General features: G+C 42.2%; 1 protein-coding gene across 8 annotated transcripts in view; it reads right to left on the bottom strand.

Annotated features, from left to right (window-relative positions):
* lrba (LPS-responsive vesicle trafficking, beach and anchor containing) overlaps positions 1–24,331 on the bottom strand; it is a 176,200-nt gene that overhangs the window by 85,143 nt on the left and 66,726 nt on the right. For all 8 annotated transcript variants that reach the window (XM_086295381.1, XM_086295382.1, XM_086295384.1 and 5 more), the window contains exons 34-36: positions 16,001–16,065; positions 13,741–13,849; positions 3,403–3,569 (exon numbers count right to left, since the gene is read on the bottom strand). In XM_086295381.1, coding sequence (XP_086151507.1) covers positions 3,403–3,569; positions 13,741–13,849; positions 16,001–16,065 — 341 coding nt within the window. The remainder of the gene's footprint in view (positions 1–3,402; positions 3,570–13,740; positions 13,850–16,000; positions 16,066–24,331) is intronic.

The following is a 24,331-nucleotide window of genomic DNA, read 5'->3' as shown; positions in this document are numbered from 1 at the left end:
TTAGTTAATTCAATCTAAAACTAGTTCGATCTCATTAAATTTAAAAAACAAGCAGCAGAGGTTTGTGGTCGTGAATGAAGGAGGACGACTAAATACTGTGCCTGTGCTCAAACAGCATTAACATAAGACACAATACTACTGCCCATACCATAACAGCTGAAGCAAAGCAAAACTGGAATAAATCCAATCATTTAACAACTGAAGTGGCATGCCAGTGTCTCCACGGCATTTTGTGCGTCTCATGTCATGATGTATCACTGCCTAAAAAGGAGGGAAAAAAGCTTTTCTGGGAATGTTAAGCTCCGGCCTCTTTCCCCTCAACAGTGCACTGGTGAAATGACGTAGCACAAGATAAAATAGTAATGCTAATATCAATAGTTTGTCCATTACAGGTCAGCTAACTGTCCACTGGAACAGTTACAAAGCTGTTGGTTTTCGATCTCACAAGGCCGATCAATACGGGGGCATACTGTTTCAATTTTGCCGGCATTGATTTTCTCTATAACACTCCAACCCTAAAGCATTCATCTTTCTGAAGGAAGGAAGATTTGATTTACTGAAGAAAAATTGGAGTGCACATCACAAAGATTTTTTGCCGGGCGGGAGTGTGACATGCCAAAAGATGGATGTCCCTTGGCTGGGAAGCCTCTAGCCTAAGGGCGTCCATTAGAGCAGCGGTGCTGCAGAAAATGAGCTGCTTATATGAGGAAGGAGGAGCAGAGGGAGAGGAGTCGGTGCTCAAGGTGTGTGTGTGTGTGTGTGTGTGTGTGTGTGTGTGTGTGTGTGTGTGTGTCTGGAGGGGCTCGCTGTAGGTGAGGATTTTTGAAGTAAAGTGGAAATAAAAGGATACCATTGCAAGCTTGCACGTGCAACTTGAATAATGTTTGCATTTGTCTCAGAGAGACTGGTGACATCAATAAACAACTGCTCTGGTTAAAAAAAAAAGTATGCACACTTCTTCTACATCACACAATCTTTTTCCAGCTGCAGCCACCTTCCTTTTACTTTCCCTGCTTCCAGCATCCAGAGTGAATTTCCATGGTACATTAGTCAGCCTATTAGAATGCAATAAAGAGAAGGTATGAGAGGGGAAAAAGAGGAGAGTAGTGTCTGTCCCCAGAGACCGCGAGTTGGCGTTCTCCATCATCTGCCCTCATCTCCCCTCTGTCTGTCGACTTTGTCTAGGTGTCATATACATGAAAGATGATTCCTGACCCAAATAAACACCACAGCAGGCTTGATGCTCGGTGGACCCAAGCTCCAAAAAGGAGGGGAAAAGTGGAGTGAGCAAAAAAAAGAAAAAAAAGAAGGATATCTGACAGTTGTTTCATTTGTGATCATCTTGCTAGCTATTCATTTACTTTTTCCTCTCTTAAAAAGACAGCAGGCTGACATGTTGTACACCTGAGTCTCAAGGTGCTGGGACACAAATGCATGGATGAACAGGTAGTCAACCTATCTGTCTGACCGTGGATCTGTCTGTGTCTTGAAACTAGATGACAGACAAGGGCATAAAAAAAAAGATAGACACCCTTTGTCTGGTGAAAGGATTCCTCCTCGGACACTCAGTGATACAACTGAAGTGGGTGTGAAACTAGAAAGAGCAAAAGGACAAAGAGTGAGGGAAAAGGGGACAAGGAACTACATGTGGTGAAAGACTGACAGAAAGACAGAACTGCAGACAGAGAAGAAGCAGAGGGGAATGGAAAAAGGAAAATCACCTAACACCTCTTTTCTCCAGAGGCCAGGGCGGCTGTAAGCTGGATATTAAGACACAAATTGCATTCAGGCAGGTCACACTGTGTCACAAGATATTAGATGCCTGCCGTGAGGAAACAACAATTCCCATCAGCTTGTGAGAAAATAATATTTTCATTTTCAGACCCTTTATTGAATGGAAACTTTGGGGAATACGGTTTTATGGCATGTGAGCAGGCAGCCTACAGTTTTTAACACCCATGCAACAAAAAGGACGCAATCATAGCTGCGTATTGTCTTTGTGTTCCTGGATTTCATTTTCACAGCTGGAAAAGAGGTTGCGGGTTTCACTGGGTGAATCCATCCTCCCCCCTTCCTTATTTACCATCAGGAATGATGCTGCACCACATGCTTTGTGTGTATATATGAAATTAAAAATAAAGAAGAAGAAAATCTTTTATTAGGAAGCCTGCAGGTATACAGGTGTGCAGAAGGGGTTTTTTGTTTGTTTTTCCCCACATTCATCGTTTCCTTTTTTTCAGAGATTTGCAGCACCAGATGTTTCTCCTATGCCCACATACCATCGGCTCTGGTGCGAAGCTGCACCACCTGACCTTCACAGTAATTGACCAAAAATATTGATGTAATGGCACAAGACTGATTGTGATTTATTAAAAGAGCGCTGCACTCCAAGGCTCAGTGCCAATGGCTCCCTGCGCCCATCGGCAGCCATTAGGAAAACCATCAATAGTACAGCGGCATAAAGCAGCGGTAATGGGGGACTTTTCTAGCCAGAGCTCGTAGAACACAATATCCATATTAAATGGCGCAGCCTTGTGTGAGTACACATAGAGACAAACAGAGAGAAAGAGAGAGAGAGCGCGATGGAAGGAGGGGAGAGAGGGAGATTGGATCAAGGCAGGAAAAATATGACAAATAATACATCATAACCTGATGCCGATATGAAACAGAAACAAATAGAAAAGGAAAACAAAGGCAGCGAGAGATAGACTCCTGATCCAACGGCAAACTAACCCTCGCCAGACGAGTCCCTGGAGACTTAGTGCAGCCTAACAAGCGTGAGCCAGCAGCCGTCTCTGGAGCTCGCCATTACACACTACCTGCACAAACAGCCATCATTAGGGAATAGCTGCATTGGACTGTGCTGCCTATTTGGCGAAACAAACACAGAGGATAAGGTTCCCTCTGTTCTTAATGGGAACTGAGCTGTTCAAATGGCTTTCATCTCTCCCCCCGAATCAATGCATCATTCAACCCGCGGCTGACATTTTCACCTTTGCAAATCTAATTTAATCAAAGTCATGAGTACTGGTGGCTGAGATTAAAGATAACGAGATTAAAACCATAATGGCGATTTGAATAATTTTCAAGCCCGACAACTGGATGCAATTGAAGGCATTTCTATGAAATTAAAGTAATAATGTTGCTTCTTGATTCTTACGATTATACGGGCTTATCAAAAAGAAAACATAATGATGAGACAAAAAACATGTTCACGCACACACACACACTAAATAAAATAATGGATTAATAATGGACTAGCTAAAGCATACTGTGTGAATATAAGCGTGAGGGAGGGGGGAAATAAATAAAAACATTTTTATAATACGTCTAATCTGATCTTATTTGAAAGCGGAGCACAGCTCTGTTTGACACTTTACACAACCACAGTTTTTGTTTTACCTTATGGAAGAGCCGCCCCAGGCTCCATGTTTGTCAGTCAGGATGTTGACTATCTTCTGGATGAGCTGCGTGGCTGTCACATGGTCGCGGTACTTGGCCGCACGGATTAAGTGGTCGCACAGTTTCTCCTCATCACGTTTGTCTGCTGCGTACTGAGCACAGCTAGACTGGAAAAGAGAGGGAAAACAAACACACATACATTAATAACGATGCCCTAGCATAATCTATAAAGTGCACATCGCCAAAAACCCCCAAAACAAAACAAAAATCACACATGCATGTGCCACACATTACACCGTGCTCTTGTGTGTAAATAACACAAACAAAAACCACACAGATATGAGCACAATGGTGTTTTCACATACAGAAACTCTACTCTGAATAGAACCAAATGAAAAGCACAGGGGGTCATTTCTGCCCTCGTGTCATGTTGATTAATAACAGTGGACATGTATTTTCTAATGCCCTCCAGCACACCAAATCACACGATACCTACAATGCACAGGGAGGACATTTTTCTCTGTCTGAATTTGTTATCAGAACGGGCCTTTGAACTCGGCAGCGATGCTGAAACTAAAACACCTTCTGACAATAGGGGCTATAATTTGAAACAGTGTTTGGAGCTTTCGTAACCAATTTTTACAGCGTATTCAGGCTGCAATCGTGACTTACTGTGGCATGCATATTGATGATGAGAAGTCAAAAAACAAAGAAGAAGAAGAACATGGGCTTTGTATTGCATGATTAATCGCATAGTCTGGGTATGATATAGGACTGTTTATTATCGACCACCTTTAGATTAGCGTTAAACTGACTGACTAGTGCAGCAGTCATACAGTAACTATTAAACTCAAAAGCATGGCTGAACAAATACAACAAGCCCTCTCAAAGTTAAGGGTAAAGCGCTTTATAATGGGCCCTCCTCTTCAATTTCAAGCACAACATTTCATATCTGACAGAAAATCTATAGGTATAAATCACAGAGGGGCTTTTCTGTGGGCTGCTTAATTATCAATCTAAGTCTCTTTATGTGGAATTAAAGGGGGCCCTGACCTTCCTAGAACGATGACCTAGTCACTATACTTCATACAGAAAAGGGTGCCTTAAATCTGGGACAATCTGTGAGTCCCCAAATTTTCTACTTAGTTATATGCATTAAGCTCCTTGCAGGTTTCCATCATTTATACAGATAGCAAGTAGCAGGCCTGCAACGAGTCTACTTCTATCTGCTCCTGTGTGAGACATGTAAAGTCTGCAGTACTAATCAGCGGTGCTGGGTTCAAACTCATAACCATAAACAAACACTTCATCACCTGTGTGTTGAGCCTGCCCAAACACCCAAACCCTCCATGCTGTAATGGGCTTTGCTTCTATCCGAAGCCAAAGTCTGTGGGAGAACAGGCCAAGTTCACAGACTCGACCTTAAAATAACAACCAAAATTTTTTTTTTTTAAAAAGCTCAGCATGTAAGTAGCGCCATTAAAACCCAAACTTTGGTTTGCTTCTAAGTGGAAAAGACAAGTCACAGTTAATTCCAGGGGTCATACCGTTGATGTGAAGTCAGAGAATATGCCGGGGTATTATGAAGGACTTATTATGTTATGCTATTATGAAGGTTGGAGCGAATAAGTAAATCTCCCTGCTGGCACCACCTTGCTTTCCCTCGCATACAGGTCGCACTGACAGGATAGAGGACAGAAACTGAAGAGAGGCATTCAGAGGCATTTTAAAAACAGACTGTTCTTTCATTCCTTTCAAGGAATGCCAAAGAAACAAGAAATAAATTAAAACTTTGTTTCCACTTTAGTTCATATCATGCCTCCTTGTGAGCCACTAAAGCAGTCAGTGTGATTATTTTTGATAAGAAAACACACTTTAAAAAAAAGAGAGAGGGAGACGAGGACATCCGAGTTAAAAATGCTCAGCTGGGGTTGAAATATGGGAGACTCTTCTCCGTTTGCCTGCTACTCAGACAGCCACCAGGGCACAACTTGCTGCCAGTGAGAGCGTTATGACTTGCGACATTGTAATCATGGGCAGCACCTTCCATTACACGGCCTGGCTGACAGGGTCGGGCCAACGTGGGTGCTGGCTCTGCCGGAGGGAGACAGCTTGGTTGAAGACGAAATGATAATGGCTGGCATTAATCGAGTCAATTACGCTGAGTCGTGTCTCCCGCAATTCATCTACAGTTCAAATAAATAACTAGGGATGTGTGTTGGAGTTTTGGGGAAGGAAATGGCCTAGCCAGACGTGACTGGAGGGTGAAAAGAACAACAATCATCTCTAAATATCACACAATGGTGGAAAATAAGCAAGACGCACCTGCAGAGATGAAGCGTGAGAAAGAAAAAACAAAACAAAATCACATGAATTTTAATCACAGCTGAAGCCGAGTTTATAACGAGAGAAAAACAAACACGCAAGCTTTCTGTGGCTGCTAAATGTTACCGAGGCTGCCAACAGATTGTGTTTGTGCCGTGTTGACTACAAATAATAAGCGGAGGTGGGGGGGGTGTTAGAAAACGAGGAGTAGACTTTCACATCTACACAGCAGCGTTGTACTAGTGTCAGCTTTATCTAAATGCTGTAGTTGTTAGATGATGCCTTGGCTCCCCTCCTTTTCTCCCTCTGTGGGTTGAGAGGGTTAACCAGTATAATAGGCCGGAGAATGGAGGCTCATTACAAGATATCAGCCCTATGTTTATCAATTAGAGTGACAGAGAAAGGTCTAGTGGTGTTGCCGTGCCACGGCGAGCCTTCAACACGCCGTCTGACAAAGCCAGGGTCTCGAGGTTCTGACGGAGAACAGGAGGAAGGAACAAAACCAGCAGAGATATTATTAAAGCGCTTGATTTGCAATCTCTTGACATTGGTGGCACGTCAGGGATACAAGTGCGCCAAGGCTGGGCCTATTGCTCTACGAGATTCTCCAATTTCTCACATCCGTCGACAAGCACTCCCAGAGGGTTTCATTTACGAACGGGCAGAGAAACTGTCCAGAGGAAGGCGAGACATCAGGCTTGTCCTTGTCTGGCATCAGAGAATGCAAATATACTACAAATAAATTCCTCCTGGAACACAATGGAGGTCTAGTGAGACAAGGGGATGAAATGAGAAAGGAGGGAGGGAGGGAGGGGGGCGGTTGCTAAACAAAAGTAGATGGCGAATCGGTCCACCACCACCACCAATTGGTTGCAGAGAGATTCTCTTGCACTTGATCTCTTGCCCTCGAGTTTTCAAATTGCAACATAAAATGTCACCAGGGGAATTCAGACAATAGGCAGGGGAAGAAACGAGTGAAAGGACGAGGAGGGGGAGAAAAATGAGGGCTTAAAAGTACAATGGCGAACAAAAGTCACCAAATGACAATGCCTGACAGCCACTTCAATTCTGAAATGATGCTCCTGTCATGCTGTGCTCCCAAGTATTGATTTTTTTGCTTCTTCTCTTGGAGCGCCAGAGGGAGAGAAAAAAAAATAATCTAATCCAGTCGAAACAGATCCCTGCTACTGGCATCAGCCCACTGCTATAGCCACCATCAAGGTTAACGCAGGCACAACACTTATCAAAGTATCTCTTTCCTCCTTTCTCCTCCCCCGGCTCCTCCCCTCACACTGATCTTTAATGGACTGGTCACCATGCTTGGCTGGCAGCCTCTTCATCTTTTCTTACCCAGAAACCACTTGTCTCTGCAAAAACCTCGCCCTCCTTTTGCCACATCAGTCTGCACGGCTGCCATCTCCTTGCGCGATAACTCCGGCACAGCTTCAAGGTCGTGCCACGTGAAAAATCATTCGTGTTAAAATGTCATCTGGAGATGAAAAATAGTCAAATGAAGGCAGGACGCAACCGGATGAAAAATTTGGTTGCACCTCTCCTGAATTTGCTGTTGCCCAGAAGTCAGGAAGGCAAGGTTTTAGTGGCACGGTGCTCAAGCTGCATGTAAAAGCAAATCTCCACCAAAAAAACATAAATAAAAATAAAAATAAAAATAAAAAAGAATTAAAGCAGCAAACAGACTCATTGTGAATAAAAACATCTAAAAAGCATACAGCAGTGACAGCGATGTGCTTTTATCCAGCATTACAAGCTCACCTTCAGCCATTAATAGGAACAAAAATATATATATAAATATCAGGAGAACATTCCTCCAGTGACTAAAGGGATGGTGTCGGAGTGAAACAAAGGAAAATGTGGAGTAAAGTCATATTTCGGGGTGAGGTGGTCAGTAATAATGATGGGAGCTGCGGAGGAGGTACCTGGGGACTTCATTATGTTGACAAGACAGCAGGACTGAGATTACTGTTCTCCTCTCTGTAACCCACTTCTCCTTTTCCATTTCTTGGCGTCTTAAGTGAAACAGTGTGTGTGTGTGTGTGTGTGTGTGTGTGTGTGTGTGTGTGTGTGTGTGTGTGTGTGTATGTATGTATAGGACCAGAAGAAACACTAAAGTTTGTCAAGGTGTTGCGTGTTTTGACAATAACGTGATTATATGTTAGGAGCCTGCTGTCCAGGCTGGAGAACTAGGTGCAGTTTCTCACTTTTCTTTTTAAAAATGTGCCCCTGTTCTCATGGTGGTGCGATACTATCGCACAAAGACACTTGTTTTGTTTTATTGGGTCCCCCCCCTCATTCTCTTTATAACAGATTTGCCTGTAATGAGACGCTCGGTAAACCAGCCCTGCTGACATACTACATTACAGCAGCGACAACTACATGACAGCAGGCTACAGTTGGTGGCAGCTATCAGTTTGAGTGCTGCGAATGTGGTGGTGAAAACAGCCTTTGGGAGTTACGGTTTCTGACTTTTTCCCCTGCGTGTGTGGTGGAGTATCCCCCACTCCCCACAGTGACGATTTATTAGGTATATGAGAAATAGAAAAATAAGGAAACTGCATTAGCACTCACTCTCGCCGGGCATTACTTGTATCACTCATAAGAAAACAGTAAAGTATTTTGCTCATTTTGTTTTGTTTGTACTTCTTAAATTTACTTCTAGAAATTTGCATTTCAGTAAAAACTAGAGCAAAGTGGCTTTTGTTATTTCTCCTGTTGAAGCCCATTTTAATAGACTTGACATAATTGTGTGTATATTTATTACTTTTTATTCATGTGGAAACGGAACATAAGTAATTATTTAGTAAAATTATTTTAAATGAGTAATGAAAAATATCAAGGGGGGAAAGTTTTTGATCACAGGTTGGTTTTGCTTCTCAAACAAAATACATACTTATTCATGAAGATGGCACATGTATTCAAATTGTTATGCCATTTAATTAATATATAACCTGTTATATATAACCTCACATTATATATAGCTCATTATTATCTCTTAGACATTCAGATCAATCTATTGGCCTTGAAAGGGAGGTCAAAGGTCAAATATGACATACTTTATATCTTTATGTGTTACTTTCTATAAGTTGGCAATAAACACCACTATAGTAAGAATAATAGTTTCTACATTTTAAGGCTTTTTTGTCCATTTTCAACCAAAGAATTATTAAATGAACATTACAGACCTTGGTGAACGTGAGCCAAATTTTAATGGATTGTTAAGTCCGCTGACTCCAGTCTACATCTCTACAAAGTTTTTATCAGAATTCATTCAAAACCTTTCTGTTTACAGACAGAATGTCTCACATGCGAAAACTACCAAAAATATAACCACCTCAGCAGAGGTAGTAATAATCTAGGTTTGGCTTGATTTATTTCTTCTATCTTTTCAGATAACTAGCACCAGACAGGTATTGCAGACAAGTTTGTTCATTAGTTCATCAAGTAACCTCAAATTAAAAGTAAAGAATGACACAAAATCACCAGTTATGACAGCTAAGATTGTCTGAACAGTAAATCTGTTGACAGCTAACGTCAAGAGACATCGTTTAAGATACAGTCTTGAAACTTTGCAGGTGCTTGGTTGGAAAGTCAGGGTCAAGTTTATTCTCCATTGATGGAGAAAACCAGCCATGCTGACATGACTCCCTCAACAAGGTTGTCTCTAAATAAAGAAGTTATAATTCTCATGCACTATAGAGTGGGAGAAAGACTTCTGCTAAAGCATTGCAATAGCCTTGCAAGAAAATTATATTGGCAGTCAATAAAATTTAGAGAAAGCAGAGATATCATTTCACTGTAAAATATTATTCCGGTCACAGATATTAAATCACTGGAGTGTAAAAGAAAACATAATTCATCAGACCAAGTCACATTCTTCCATTGCTATGTGGTCTAGTTCTGATGCTAACGTTCCCAATGTGGGGCTTTCTGTGTTGGACAGGGGTCAGCACGAGCACTGACTGGTCTCCTGCTATGCAGCCCCATAAACAAGAACCTGATGCACTGTGATTTCTGACATCTGTCTGTCAGAACCAGCATCAACTTCCTCTTCAATTTGAGACACAGTAGCTCGTATGCTGGATCAAACCACACAGGCATCCTTCGCTCCCCACATGGATCAATCAGCCTTGGCTGCCCATGACCCTGTCAGTGGTTCCTCACCATTTCTTCCTTGGACCACTTTTGACAGATAATGACTGGTGCAGACTGGGAACACCCGACAAGAGCTGGAGTTTTAGCTATCACAGTTCGACCCTTGTGATGGTCAAACCCACAATTTTGTGCATATTGCCTGTTTTTAACATATCAGCACTGAAGACAAATGTTCACTTGCTTCCTAATATATATCTTACCCACCAGATAACCAGTGTCATTTACTTCACATGTTAGTTATATTAATGTTATGCCTGATCGGTGTATACTACATTAAAAAAATTAACCTCGGTGATTCAGACTATTTTAACAGATGTTATCTGTAAAATGCATCCTTAGCCAGAGTTTCTCTGAGATGCTCAGCACAGTCTGACAGTTTGTGGTAAACGCTCATCCACAGACTACAGGTTTATGATAACAGAACATAATGAGCATCAGTTCAATGTTAATGTCATTAACATGGAGAGAAGGGCCAGATCGTTTTACAAGCTCAGCAGAGGGAAGACAGTGACACCAAGCACTAATTAGGCGCTATCGTCTGGCTTTCACTGGATCTCTCAAACAGTAAAATCAATTACTCCAGAGAGCAGCAGAGGATGAATCAAGAGGCTATATGTGGGGAAAAGGCAAGAAGCAAGAAGGAAGAGTAAGAATAGAAATGACTTGGGTGTTGCTCACTCTTCCCTATCTGAGCCTTCTTATCTGCCCTTCTGCCCCTGAGCCCACCACATTTCATCCCTAATGAACAGCCCCATAAAAAGAGGGAGTTCGATTTCTCGCTCTCCTTCTTTCCATCTCTCGGGCTTCCTCTCCTCCCAGCTCCCGTGGAAGATATCGGAGTCTATCATTTGCTGTGCTGGGCGGCAGCATCCGATCTGCAGATCTCCTTCACATTAAGGATCCTATTAGATAGAGAACCCTAAAAGGTAATTGGATTTCCCCCCTAGTTATCTTCATCTCTGTTTCACCCTAAGCCCGCTGTAATAACTTACTCTCAGGGCCAAAGATAACTAAATTCTGTCCCACAGAGAGCCAGAGAGAGTGTGAGTGAGAAAGAAAGAGAGGGACAGTGAGAGAGAAAAAGCATATGTTACGTCTCTGAGGCAAACGGGTATCTAAATCAAAACGCTCCTCTATCACTGCCTTCTCAACGATATGCAATCTGACAAGGAGTAAACATAAATTTGTGTTTTTATGGATCGAATTAATCTCATTGCTGGTGCCTTGGTTGAGATTTGCTGCTGCTGTTTAAAACAGAATTTCTCAGATGTAGCAGAGGATGGGGAGGGAATTGCTCTCTTTTTTTTCCCCCTTCAGAAAACCTTATTTTGATACCTCAAATGACGCGCTGTGGGGGCCCATTTGGAGGTTTATTTCCTCACAAAACAATAACCAATCTGAAGTGTCACCGCAACACAATGCAGAGAAACAACCCTTTAAAAATCTGGGACATAACTGAAAATTATTTCACAACCCCCCCCCCCAAAAGGGTGGGGGTGGAGGGCCTTTCATTGGCCTGTTATTTTTATTGTGGCAGTGCAAAATGAAACCATTGGCTCCAGCAGGCTCAAGTAGAGCTTGTATAGAGGCAAAAATCAATACAGCAATATCAGAGCAAGACTTATCAGGGTTCGCTTCTTCTCAGAGGTCACCGTGGAGCAACTGCATTTAAGTGGGGAATTCAATTGTGAAGCATAGTTTGGGACAAGCTTTGCTGGGTATCTGATTAAGGACAGCTGGGAGGTTGCAAGGGAAGGTAAAGTTACAAATGACAACCCCAAAACACAGCTAGCTTTGCAGAGGGACCTACGTTTTCTTTGTTGCACGTAATATGGAAACAAAATCTATGAAAGTGAATGCTGACAAACCCACAATGCCCTAAAATGCAGAAAGAATTCAGTCTCCATACACGTAGCTACCCCTCACAGAAGCGTCTTGATAAACTCTGTCATAAAATCCATCATAGACTATTTAGTTTGTGTAGGTAACTACACAAATGACTTTATATTTATTAAGGCTTGAACTCAGTTCAACTGTTTATTCTTGCAATACTCCCTATTTCAGTACACATTTTAAAGGTTTCCAAAGCCCAGAAGCCTCAGCTGGAAGAGATGTAGAAATACAGAAAGAGAAAATAACAAGAAAACACAGCAAAAAAAAAAAAGAAAAAAAAAAAAAAAAGAAAGATATTAGATTTGCAGACCCGAGGACAGCTAGTCTGTTCTTTGCTCAACATGCCAGGCTAGCAATCAGGACCTGTATGCTGGAGAAATGTAGAAGGGATAGGACATGGTTACAATAAGAGTACGTGGCCCACGGCCACAGCAGAAGGCTGAGGCAGCGCAGGATCATTTGGGGCCATCGTGTGCAAACTGACTGCCTGGTCTGTCGATCGGCCAGTCTAGCAACCTACTGTAAGATGCTTTTACTTGCCAAATGCCCAAACCTGCATAGACTGGAATAAAAACAAAAACTGCCGGTATTACCCTTGCAGAACTTAATCATACTCTAAGAGTCAGTGCTGATGATGATAAGGTCAAATCATGTCAAACAATACTGTGCAAATGACTGACACTTGGCACTGTATGAGCAGTACGGGTTCAGCCGAATAACATGACAATCACACAGGAAAGCAGTCTAGCCTGTGATTGCCATGTTTTGCTCTCTTCACTGTATAAATGCTCAAGTGCACGTGCTGTGCCTCCGCCCCTGTGATTGACTTTCTGCAGTCTTAAGGGATTCTACTTTACCCAAATGTAAGAAAGACCCTTCCTTGAACCTTAAAAAAAAAAGAAAAAAGAAAGCATCACATTTTACTGCCAAGTGGGGGCCAAGGCTTACACACAGTGAGCCCTTCAGGCCAGCACCTCTCAGGTCTGTCTGCAGCTTTTAGTGCTGGCAGGTTCCTGAGAAATGATGGTGGGAGGGATGGAAGAGAGGGGAGGATGCCATATTCCTGTCATTGGCAAAATACACCCCCAGTGGGAGTATAATGGACAGGATCTCAGCAGGACAGGAAATGATTTTGGTGAGATCTAGAAAGAAGAGTCGGGGGAGTGAAGTGGAGTTGGACTCGCGAAGGGGCAGCGAGAGGTGCCTACGGGTCAGGACAGAGTTGGCCCGGCGGCTACATGTGAATGGCAACGTTTGTCCTGAGAGCTAGAAGGAGGAATAGGAGAAGTTAAGACACAGAGGCAAGTCCACCGTTACACTGAGATGTACAGGGATAAATTAACACTAAGCTGGGGCTAGCCAAACTGTATGTGCAAAGCAGTTAACACGCGCCTGAAACTACATCTGTATGTGTCTCTATGTTCCCAATTAGCCAGGGTTATGTTTGAAAAGTAAACATTTGTCTTCTAGATTTACTGTGACAGATTCTACAACTTTATGGTTTAAAGTAGCCACTGGATCAGCACCTTTCCCACCACTTTTACCGCTTGTTTGTTTTTATTCAACATATACACAGTCAGAGCATACCAATAACAAGTCAAGAATTCTTATCAAAGCAGTCAAAGCTGCTGAAATGGATAAAGTTGCCATGGGTCACACAGGGGGAAAGCCAGACTGATTTTGCAAACATCCTTCATCCTTATTAAAATATAATTAATGATATATTTTTGATTCCAATTCACTGAAAAAGCTGTCCTTGCATCTTTAAGATAAATTGTGGCAAACGATTTTAGTGTCTATGAAAACTTCCTGCGCCAGGCTGGTGAAAATCACAGTTTATATACATTTTCGTATTTTTTTTTATACTTTTTTTCTTCCGTAATAAAAATATTTTCAATGGGCATTTTGTGTTCATGCTTGTGTGTTTGCCTAAACTGCGCAGCATCTTACCTCAAATTCTGCATGTTTATGAATGTCTTCGGCCCTCTGTCGGCTGAGGATGAATTCAGCTTCGTTAGCCACACGAACCAGGTGGTCCTTCATGGTGTGACTCAGAAGCCTGAGGGCAGATGGGAGAGTGGCCATCAGTACACTGCAATACTGTGTAAGATTTATTCCTTCATTAACATAACAGCTTATAAGTCATTTAGCCTCAGACGCTTCGAAATTTCACAAAATCGAGAGCATCACTGTATTTAAAGCTTGTTTAAACCTACAGATAAACCCGCCATGTAATATCCATGAAATATTGAAAAGGAACCGTGCGAAATAAGCAGAAAATCTAATTTGAAAACCAACCCAAAGCACATTTGTCTTCTACCTGGGGTGCAGGTGTTAATTGATCTGTTAATGATATGCATCTGACAAGAGGGAGGATCTCTGCTTGTGTTGCTACATATGTAGTCTACCTCCTTCTTCTTATCAGTGTTGATGAAACATGCATGTTATGTGTGTGCGCGGGTCACAGAAACCTCTCCGCAGCCCCACAGGTCAGGACTGTGCAAAGTGGAACAATAACAGACCGGTGGACAGAGAGGAGAGGTGGGGGCAGGCTGGGACTGGCAGCGGGATGGCTGTAACCTAAGCCTCCAGTTTCAGCACAGTGCAGCAGGGGAGCAGAGGCACTGGGGCCTCTGCAACCTCCGAGTCCTTATTCCGGCCCCACTATCAATAACCTAACCACTGGCCCTTCTTTATACCGCACCAAGTTAATGATTGCACATGTGGTCAAATCCTGTTAAAATAGGGTTGTAAAATTCAATCATATTAAGCACGTGCCACTTTAGAAGAACTTTTAAAAATCTTGTTGGAAAGAAAATTCGGGAAAAAAGCAGTTTGGATGGACTGGTCATACCTGCATACCAGAAAATCCAGCAGAGCTGCACCAAATTATTTTCTTTACTGACAGAAAATGGTGTAAATCTTATAGGCAACTAGAATTAGGGGCTAACAAGTCAGGTTTTTACAGAAAAAAGATACATTTACTTACATTAACTGTTGTAAGTAGTGAAAACCAAACAATATACATCTCCATCTCATATAGTAACTGCACTTTTCAGGGTGTGAGCTGTATTATATATTAACCATGTCCAACTTCTGGGTGTTTTACATGAAAGGAGATACAAACTACACTGTAAGTAATTGACAGCTGAATAATAGAAAATCCATCATGTACATTGACATAATGAATATTAATTAATTATGCAAAAAAATTAGGATGTTAAAAGGAAAGATTAATCCACATCATAATATAGCCCGATCCCTGAAAAGTACAGCATACTCACAACGTAGGATGGTTTTCCACTTCTGAATCTATTTTCCCAAAGAAAAGTGTCACATACTTAAAACTTGGATGGATGGATACATAGATAACGTATTAAGAATATCAAGTATATTAAGCTTAAAATTATTATATGTCACAAACGCCAAAGTTGTTAATAGCTGAAGTACTTTTTGGGTTGACTGCGATTTGAGTGTATTTCTTATTTGTTTATCCTCCTATGAGTCTGTAATAAATAAAGATTGATTGAAAAATTATATTATATATTACATGTATCATAACAGCAAAGTCTGGAAAGTAATTTTCTAACACTTTCTTAGACAAACACGTCAAATGATAACATTGCTATCTCATTTGTGTTACTTGGGATTACCCTCTGCCAATTCTAAAAGCTGAGGATCAATAATAGAAAGTGTTGCTCTACCAACCTGAAACTGAGTGTGAATACTACAAAGGAGCCAGAGTAAGAAGGGTGACCTCTTATTAGCAAAATGAAGCTTCATATGTGGGAATAATTGAAAAACAGAGATGGTAGCCGACAGATAAAGGCTCAGGCAGAAAGGCCCGAGTGGCAAATTAAGAGCGATTTCCCAAGTGTTGCAGAGGAACCAGCACTCAGAGCTCCTATCACCTTCTACCTAAACCCTCTTTCTCTCCCCAAGTCCCACTGGGATAAGCAGGTATTGAATGGAGCCTTGAACGCAGCGGTCCTCCATCCTCACTCCCCTAAGTCCCTCTGCGCTTTTCAACCATTGATTGTTGTCTTGAACAGCCACCATATTGCACGGGCCTTGAGGATCTCGGGTGCCCGAGTGGAGGAGGGGTACGATGCGATCCGAGGAAGGTGAAATTGGAAAGTGGCTGATGAATGGAGGTTGGAGAGATAATTTAGTGCTGCTGCAAGAAGAGAGGCAGGTCGGAGTTACCTACCTGCCTTCGTTTACCAGCTCGATAAAGGCTAAGCCGGCATTCTTCTGGATGGAGTTCTGCCATTCCTGCAACACAAACACCAACATGTTACTGATGCAACTTTTTACAATAGTACAGAACTCTGTTGCTATACATTAGCAGCAGCAAGAGGCAAAAATGATACGTTTACAAGATAAGTGAGTTTTTCTTAGTCTGGGTCAAAGTGAATTTAGTTTGAACAAAAACAGTAGCTCCATGTAAAGCTTTTAATCCCTCTGACTTAGCTACTTCTTTACAGGCCCCTAATATCACATAAAACATGATCCAAAAAGGATTAAGAATTGCTTGGATTAGCGCCGGCTGCATAATATGCGAGCCCACCATTGCGCAGCAGTGAAAGAGCCGTGTTGAGAGTGCATTTATCACAAGTAAATACACACATTTCTTCCTCTCTTTGACTAGCGTTATGGTTCGAGGTGTCAGTCTAAACAATCCAACCGCAGCCGTGTGCGCCTTATATCCTCAACTTCGAAGGGACAACGAGAGAAGGGAAACTCGGCCGGTCATCGTCTCTCATGTTCTGTTCCACATTTCAACACCTTCAACGCAACCGTCAAAAGAATAATAAAGCAACAAGGTCACGGGGGGCTGTCTGAAGCTCACAGCGTTTCCCCCCCCTTCTTCCTCTCAGGGGAGCTGGAGAAAAATGCACAAAAAAATTCTCAGGTTGGAGACCTAAACCACCAAACTACTCTTACAAAAATCATTATTCAAAGCTTGGACTTCTTTTTTTCTTTGCATTCTTAATATTTTTGTTAACCAACATTAAAACTTGCCATCAGTTGACAAATGTTTAACAGTTACTACTGTGAGAATAACTGTGATCCACAATTTATTCAGACTTGGAGACACTTTTATTCCAAAGTAATCAAAACCACTAATTTTTATCATTTCCATTTAATCGTTTCACAGAGACACAGAACAGCTATGAAGTGAAAAACTTGCGTATAAGCCTAAACTCGGCTGTCATCATCTCTGGAGCTGATAGAGGAAATCGTGTGTTTACACAGAGACTAGCTTTTCAGTAACCCTTAGAGAGCCCGCAGGGACGTGAATATCAGCGCTGCGAGGAGGAAGGAAAGATCAGTTTACGAGAATTTCTAATACACATCCACACATATCTGTGGGTGCGTCGAGATTTTCTCACCTGTGCAATTTTTAAGCACAAGCCCATCAAAACTAATCACATGGCAGTCAAGAGTACCGTTCTTCTGAAACGCCTGTGCACCATCACTCTGTGCCCAAGTGCACGTCATATACAAAACAACCTTACACTTAACCTCAGTTCATAACTGCTTTTTGTCCTGCAGGACCATATTGGCATTGACCGTGTTTACAATACATTCCAAATACAAGAGGGCACAGAGGGAATACGAGTCTGGGCGAGGGAGTGGAAACAGCGTTTCTGGGAGAGGGTTTTGTGGCTGAGGACTGCTTTGGAGGAAGCATGTCAGAGTAGCCTTGGGGCCTTCTAGCTGAAGCATTGACTGTAGTTGAAGGACATTAACCATGAGTGTTAGCCTGTGGCTGTGTGGATATTCTAAACTGATCCAGACTGTGCGAGCTGGATTTCAAATAAACACCACAGGAAGCAGGGCTGTAAATAGAGTCGTGCTCTGGAGAACCAGAAAAGCGGTGACATAAAATTTCCTTTATGCCTTTAAAGCCTTAAAGATTTTGATGCCAGACTCTAGAAAGTAAAAGATTATCCTGAAGTAATAAAGATTGGATCTGAATCTGTGGCCGGGATAAGCTCTGCGTCTAAATTAGGCTCGATGAAAAGCGTAGAGACCATTGGCATTTTGGGGGACGTGGACAAAGGTGATAGCAAGACTAATGGTGTCATTATGGGGAAGAAATGGCTCCTCTAGTTGAATTAAAAAAGCAGTGACCCTGATCTGAGGGACATCTCCCAGTGACAAAAAGGAAACAGGGACAGGTCAGTGATAGAATATTGGATATTGGCTGCCCTGGTCAGCAGTGTCGCAGCTTTTATGGCTGCGATAGAGGCCGTGACCACATCGCTCCTGATGAGAGGATACAAGCAGCCATTTGTGACCTCTCACCTTTAACCTGACCTCCTAACAGATGATAGGACGCGCGAGAGAGGCAGCCGATCTTTGATCCCGACTTTAAAGCGATCGAAAGAGAGAGATCGTGCACACGTTTAATGCACTTTACCGGCATTTATGTTTTGCTATGCATGAATCTGTTCATGAAAATGCCTAATGTCTAAATCTCAAGTCAATAAGACAGCTCTGTTTGCTCTGCGTTCCATGATGATGGCATTGAGTCTAAACACACATGCCATGCACTTCCGTCATTACAGCTGATTATCCATAATCAACTTCTAAATATACCACTACCACTGGTGAGAAAACACAGACCTCCTGAGCAAAATCGCCTTTCAAACATCAGACTCGCCACAACACAAGGAAAACATTTTCCAACACCGAAGAAAGAACCGTCTCGGCTCTGTCGAAATAATAAATAAGTCAGTTGTGCTTTTCGGTGGCATCACTCATAATCACAAGTATTTGTTGATCTGAAAGGCTCGGGGAATACAACTTTAGATGAGACGGCAAGAGCATAAATCTGCATGTCATAAGTGGCAGAGCAGCAGAAGCTAAATTAAAGAGGCTAAAAGCTACTGATTTTTCCTCTCCCCCCTTTTACTTAAACGCCTCACTGTTTAATGTCTTTTTTTGCCACATTAACTGAACAGTGAGAGAAAAAAGTCAACCGATGCAAATAAAATGCACGCATTCAAAGAAAAAAAACCAAAAAAAACCAAAAACGTTTTGATCACTGGCATGCCGCTTGCAGGTGGCGGCAGCCAACTTTGTCACTCTGATTTGGACATTTGAGCGAAAAAAAAGAAAAAAGAAAAAAGAGGGGTGGGGGAGAGACAAGGAAACAAACTGAGATCTAAATGTTTATGAGAAGTGACCTGATGTTAACAATGACCAAAAGAAAGAGCCTGTGGATGCAGAAGTCAAAGCAAAAGAAAAAAGAAAAAAAGGCTCTAAAAATATACTGCTCTTTAACCTGATTAATACGGAAGCTCGGTAGTTTGTTATTAATGCTGCGTCTGCTGCGCTTGTGTGTATGAATAACTTAACACTGGTGTACATTTTCAACAATCCACATCTGCATGTTCAGATGCTATCTGCTTAAAGAAAAACAGACACTCGTGTTGGTGTTTGCGTGATCAAATTCACAACCCAAGGAATATTTACTGATGTCCAAATATTTATACTGCTCGGTCTCCGAGAGCTTCATGGGATCACACTGTCATGGCTATACTAACACAGAGTGAGAAAGCTAAGCCTAAAGCCCCCATACCCCAAACAGACAAATCAAAACATATGTTACAACCACTTGAACTCTGCACGAAAAGTAAATGTAAGGGGAATACATAAATATATACAGAGCATTTTATAAGCCAGTGGTATGTTATTTAAAAACTGATTTTTTCCTCTTTTTTCTTTTAAACTTATTCTGTAATATGATATGCAGTTCAGCTGGTGGATTTTAATGGTGTGAGGAGAAAAGGAATATTTAAAAACACCATATGCAGCCGTTTCAGGTCCAAATCAAACACATGTTGAAATGAAATCATCACCTCGTCCAAATGTAATTTTTATGACATTTCAGTGCAGTAACGCACAACATTTGTATAAATTTTCCAGAAAACAAAACATTAAAAAAGTTTTTTTCTAACTGACAATTTTGAGCAATCATTACAGGTTTATTCTTAACTACACTGACTGAAAAAGGGTTGTTTTTTATTCCCCAAAATGCTGGCTCCAAGCTGCTCTAACTGCAGCATAATCTAGGAGAAAATGAACAAAATGGCAATTCTTGGGCCTTTTATATGCCCACTTCTTCTGAGGAAGCTCTGCGGTGTTGCAGGAAATGTTTTGTGGGATAGTACAGTAGCAGTTCACGGCCCATTGCACAAGGACTGCAGGATCAACCGGGACTGGCAATGGCAAACCAAGGACCGAAAAAGACACACATAAACAAAACACTGTTCCCCAAACAAACTTTGTTTCTGCACCACTAATTATTCAGGAAGCTAAATGCACAAAATAAATGGTAAATAAAGCTATAAAAAGAACTTTGTACGCACAAGGCGATTTGTGCGATCTCCAAGTTAAGGATTTGGGAATAACACAAGGTAAAGATTCCCACTTTAAAGCTAAATCATGCCAAATATTTGAACCTCTCCCGTCCCAGATCATAAACGAGGGCGAGTGAATTCCTACTGAAAATGTGCGCGAAGACGACGGGTCATGATTTTAACAACCGGTTAGCTGAGAGAGGATAGCGAGGGGAAAAACAGAAGCGCATTCCAAGGTCTTATAACAAGGGACCTGACAGGTAAGAAAACACTGCATTAGGAGTGCCTGTCGGGAGGGGAGGGAAATTCATTTATATGAAAGAAAATTATGTTGCGTATAAATAACCGGCCATTCGTGCGACTTGAAGCCCAGTTCACAGTAAAATCCGCCTGGGAGCCAAATTAAAAGCCACTCAATATTTTTAGGAGTCTCCTGTCTGATTTTCTCCTCTCAGCTAGACTTCACTTCCTGTCAGGAAGCCCTCCTTGACCCTAAGCTCCTCCAACACAACGCACCCCGCTGCCCCCTTTGCGGCTGCATAGTTGGCAACGATGGGGAGTCTGCAGGATTAAGTGCCAGTTGGCGTTACTGTGTTTTCTCTAAGCCTCAAAGGTCAGTGAAACTTTCAAAGAATATGCAGCATGATATTGTCCTATGAACTAGAGAGCAATGGCAGGGACAGTGAGCCTCGTGGCACAGCTGTAAAGGGGCACTGGAGCAAAGCGTGGAGCGAGGGCCAGCAGAGAGGGAGGGAAAAAAATAACACTTTGATTTTCACTGATCTTGAACCTTGCGTGCCTCTTTAACAGCACGATGGGGTGCGGGTCTGACTGTGCCGAAAAACGATGGAGAAAGTATTTTTTTGTCCCTTGGTTTCATCACATTCCTCACTTTTCTCTCAGCTCCCCAAGTGGTTCATTCAACACGGCCTGCGTTTGATCCATCGCTTATGGGAGAGAAGAAGAAACAATGTTCACTGACAGAAATAAATGACTATTTGAGCAACTCAAACATGGGACCGGCTTTCACAAGCGTAACTTTTAAAACAAACCTGTTACATAAAATATAAAGTGGACAAAAGTAACCGTCAAGGCTTCAACTTCCCCGTTCCCTCGTTTCTCACATTATGCTATTGATTTTCATGAGCGTACACTCCCGAACTGTTCCCCGACTCCGTGGGTTTAAACTTCTGCGCCCAAGTAGCTCTCCACTTCTAACCTGGAGGTCAGAGGGTCAGAGGTCAGGAGCAGCCAAGTGTTTGGGGAAGTCAATGTCTTTCTCCCTGCAGACTGAAGGAGAGGTGCCCATCTGTTAAACAGGTTAACTTTGGTGAGACGGACTGGGAACATATGATGATGCACAGTCATTGGATTAGCGGGTTAACACCGATGTTATTGAATTACAATTTAAGGATTATCTGCATCAGCGGCCACGACGAAACGCTTTACTTAAATCAGAGATTGACAGGCGTCCGAGAAGTGTCAATCGGGACCAAAGTAGTGGATCAAATAACAAGAGTATAGAGGTGGTGGCTGCTAGCATGGCTAACCATATATATATCACAGATATATAGCTTTTGAAAGAATTTTGGATTCAGGAAATGGGACTTACAAAATCTAAAATCCATCATACGGGACATTTTTCAGTGTGTTTTTTCTTTTTCCCCACTGACACTGTTAAAGCTGCTTTTTCAGTGCTTTGTAAATTAGGCCCAGACCTCTGACAGCATAGCAGAGCCACCTGATGACCTCGTTTCAGTATTCAGTTTTCCCCTCTTTCTCCCTCTTCTGCACCCAGTCTTGACCATCATGAAAACGACACTCCACGAGCCCACAGCACACTCACTCTCCCTCCCTCTCTTCTTTCCACTCCATGTACAGGATGCATTTCTGATAAATGGCAGAAGGATGGATGGTCTGACAGAGGTGCCGGACAATAATGGCTGATCTACAGGACACAAATGCAGCTACTGAGAAGATTAATGAGCCCCTGCTCATCGTAGACTGTCCAGTATCCAATGAGATGATTTCTCAAAGCTCTCGACGGATGGCAGCAAGCACAAGGAAAAGCTCTCTCTCTCGTCCCAGTGCATTATTTATTAATCAGATATCTTTGGTAGAAGCGAGTTCAAAAACTGCACCGGGGAAGCGAAACGTTGACTGTGAGTACGACAAAAACGGGAAGACGAAAAAGTGCAAGACCTCGTGCTTAGTGTCTAGTATCAGTTAAGATTCATAGGTAATATATGTGAATTGTACCTATAAAGTTTCTGGATGCAGCTCACAAACAGCTGATAACTTCTGGCTATATTTAGTCACAATTATGATTTTAACTAAAGGCTTCAACATGGAAGTCCACAAGCCAATCGTTTGTGGTACAATGTTATATACATCTTTTATATACAGTTAGTTAAACAAAAACTAAGAGTGTAAAACAAAAAAACAAAAAATCTGACTCACTATTCGACTTTTTATAGGTCAAAAATTAATCTCCCATATCCTCCCAAATACACAATAATGGGAAAGTGTCAGCTGTAAGCCTTTAAAGACAATAAATACTGAATAAATAAGAACACAATTGACAGTCAGCCTTTTTTTTTCCCTATATTGAGTAGTCCTCAGTAGTGGTTAAAGCCAGAGTTTATGATCATTAATCCTCACTTTGTATATTCAGCAGTGTGTGAAGATCAATATTACAGCTGAGAACAAGGGCAGTATGCCACCCCAACAGTTAATGTCTTATCAAAATGGTCCTTTAATTGGGAGCGCTGTTGTACTCGTCTCGAAAAGGGGTACCATCAAACAGCGGTTTACAATCCCCTCCTCAATGCCAAGCTGATGTGGCCGCCAATGCAACTTTCATAGGATCCCTGATTAAAAACTGCTCTGCAGTCCCCAGCCTCCTGACCCTTCACCTTGGCTCCACTCCATCTCAAAGCTTGGGAAATTAATTAAAATTTCACAGAGACGGTATCGCGTCACATCTCTGATGAAGGCATGGGGGTTGAGAGGGGAAAGAAAGAAAGAAAAAAAATCAATCAAAATCATCTCCATCTACTCGCTCCACTGGTTGACTCGAAGGCGGGGGGGGGGGGGGGGGGGGGGGGGTCACAAGATGGCCACAGAGGCACTTCCTGTAAAGACAATTGAGCGCTTCCTGTGCCAGAGGGCCCAACAAACTTTGCTAAATAACGTCATCAATCACGGCACTGGCCCACTCTCCCTGCCCCACAAGGGGAACCAACACACACATAATTATACATTGTAATTTAGCCCAGAGGAAAGTCTGTCCCTCTTTTCCTCTTTTCCCTTGTGAGAGGCAGTGCATTGGCCCTACCTTTCTAGGCCCCCCTCCTCTTCCCCTTTACACAACAATAAAATTACATTTGCATTAGCTGTAAGAGAATTTGGTTGGATGATTTATTGATGCAATCAACACTATGCTGTCCAATCCCTGGTCCTCCGACTGAAACAGTGTGTGTGTGTGTGTGTGTGTGTGTGTGTGTGTGTGTGTGTGTGTGTGTGTGTGTTTTGGAAATTGGGTGGGATAGCTTAGAGCTCAGAGAAAAAGAAGAAATAGCCTGGGCTAGGGACCAAAGAGGGGGAAGCGTGGCATGAGCTGTGCAGTGGAACAATCACCAAGATTCTGCCTTTGATTAGATTAGCATTAAACAACACCCTGACAGATATGACAAATAGGTGCATTAGAGCCTGTCATTCTTCTCTCTTTGGTTTTCTATCTAGCTTTCATTCCCGCTATTCCATCGTCCCTGGACATTACGGGGCTCACATTCCCTCCCCGAGTCCCACTAGCCCCAGTTTATGCATGGCCACTGACATCCACACAGATGTGTGATCTGACTGTATTAGCTTTTTTTTTTTTTTTTGAGAAGAAGTAAAGTGAACTATAGGAACTAAACAAACGTATGGAGGTTAAAGGGTGCAGGAACGAAACGACAGGAGCTATTTCTTTAGGAAATGAAGCTGATAAAAAAAAAAAATACAGGCGAGTGGAGCAGTGAGAGGGGTGTCATTAATCAGATGTGCTTTTGTATTATTGGAAACCTTGTTTTTTTGTGTGCGTGTCGTTTTTTTTTTTTTTTTATGAGGTTCTTTAAAAACGATAAAGATGCACACAAACACGGCCTGGGATGAGTTATTATCTG

The sequence above is a fragment of the Aulonocara sp. 'chitande type north' Nkhata Bay genome, linkage group LG6 (genome assembly GCF_057382095.1).
Source record: "Aulonocara sp. 'chitande type north' Nkhata Bay isolate Kocher_YH1m ecotype deep benthic linkage group LG6, A_spYH_male_GT1.1, whole genome shotgun sequence".
Taxonomy (NCBI): domain Eukaryota; kingdom Metazoa; phylum Chordata; class Actinopteri; order Cichliformes; family Cichlidae; genus Aulonocara; species Aulonocara sp. 'chitande type north' Nkhata Bay.
The sequence above is the reverse complement of the archived record's forward strand: the minus strand, read 5'-3'. Positions and strand labels throughout refer to the sequence as shown.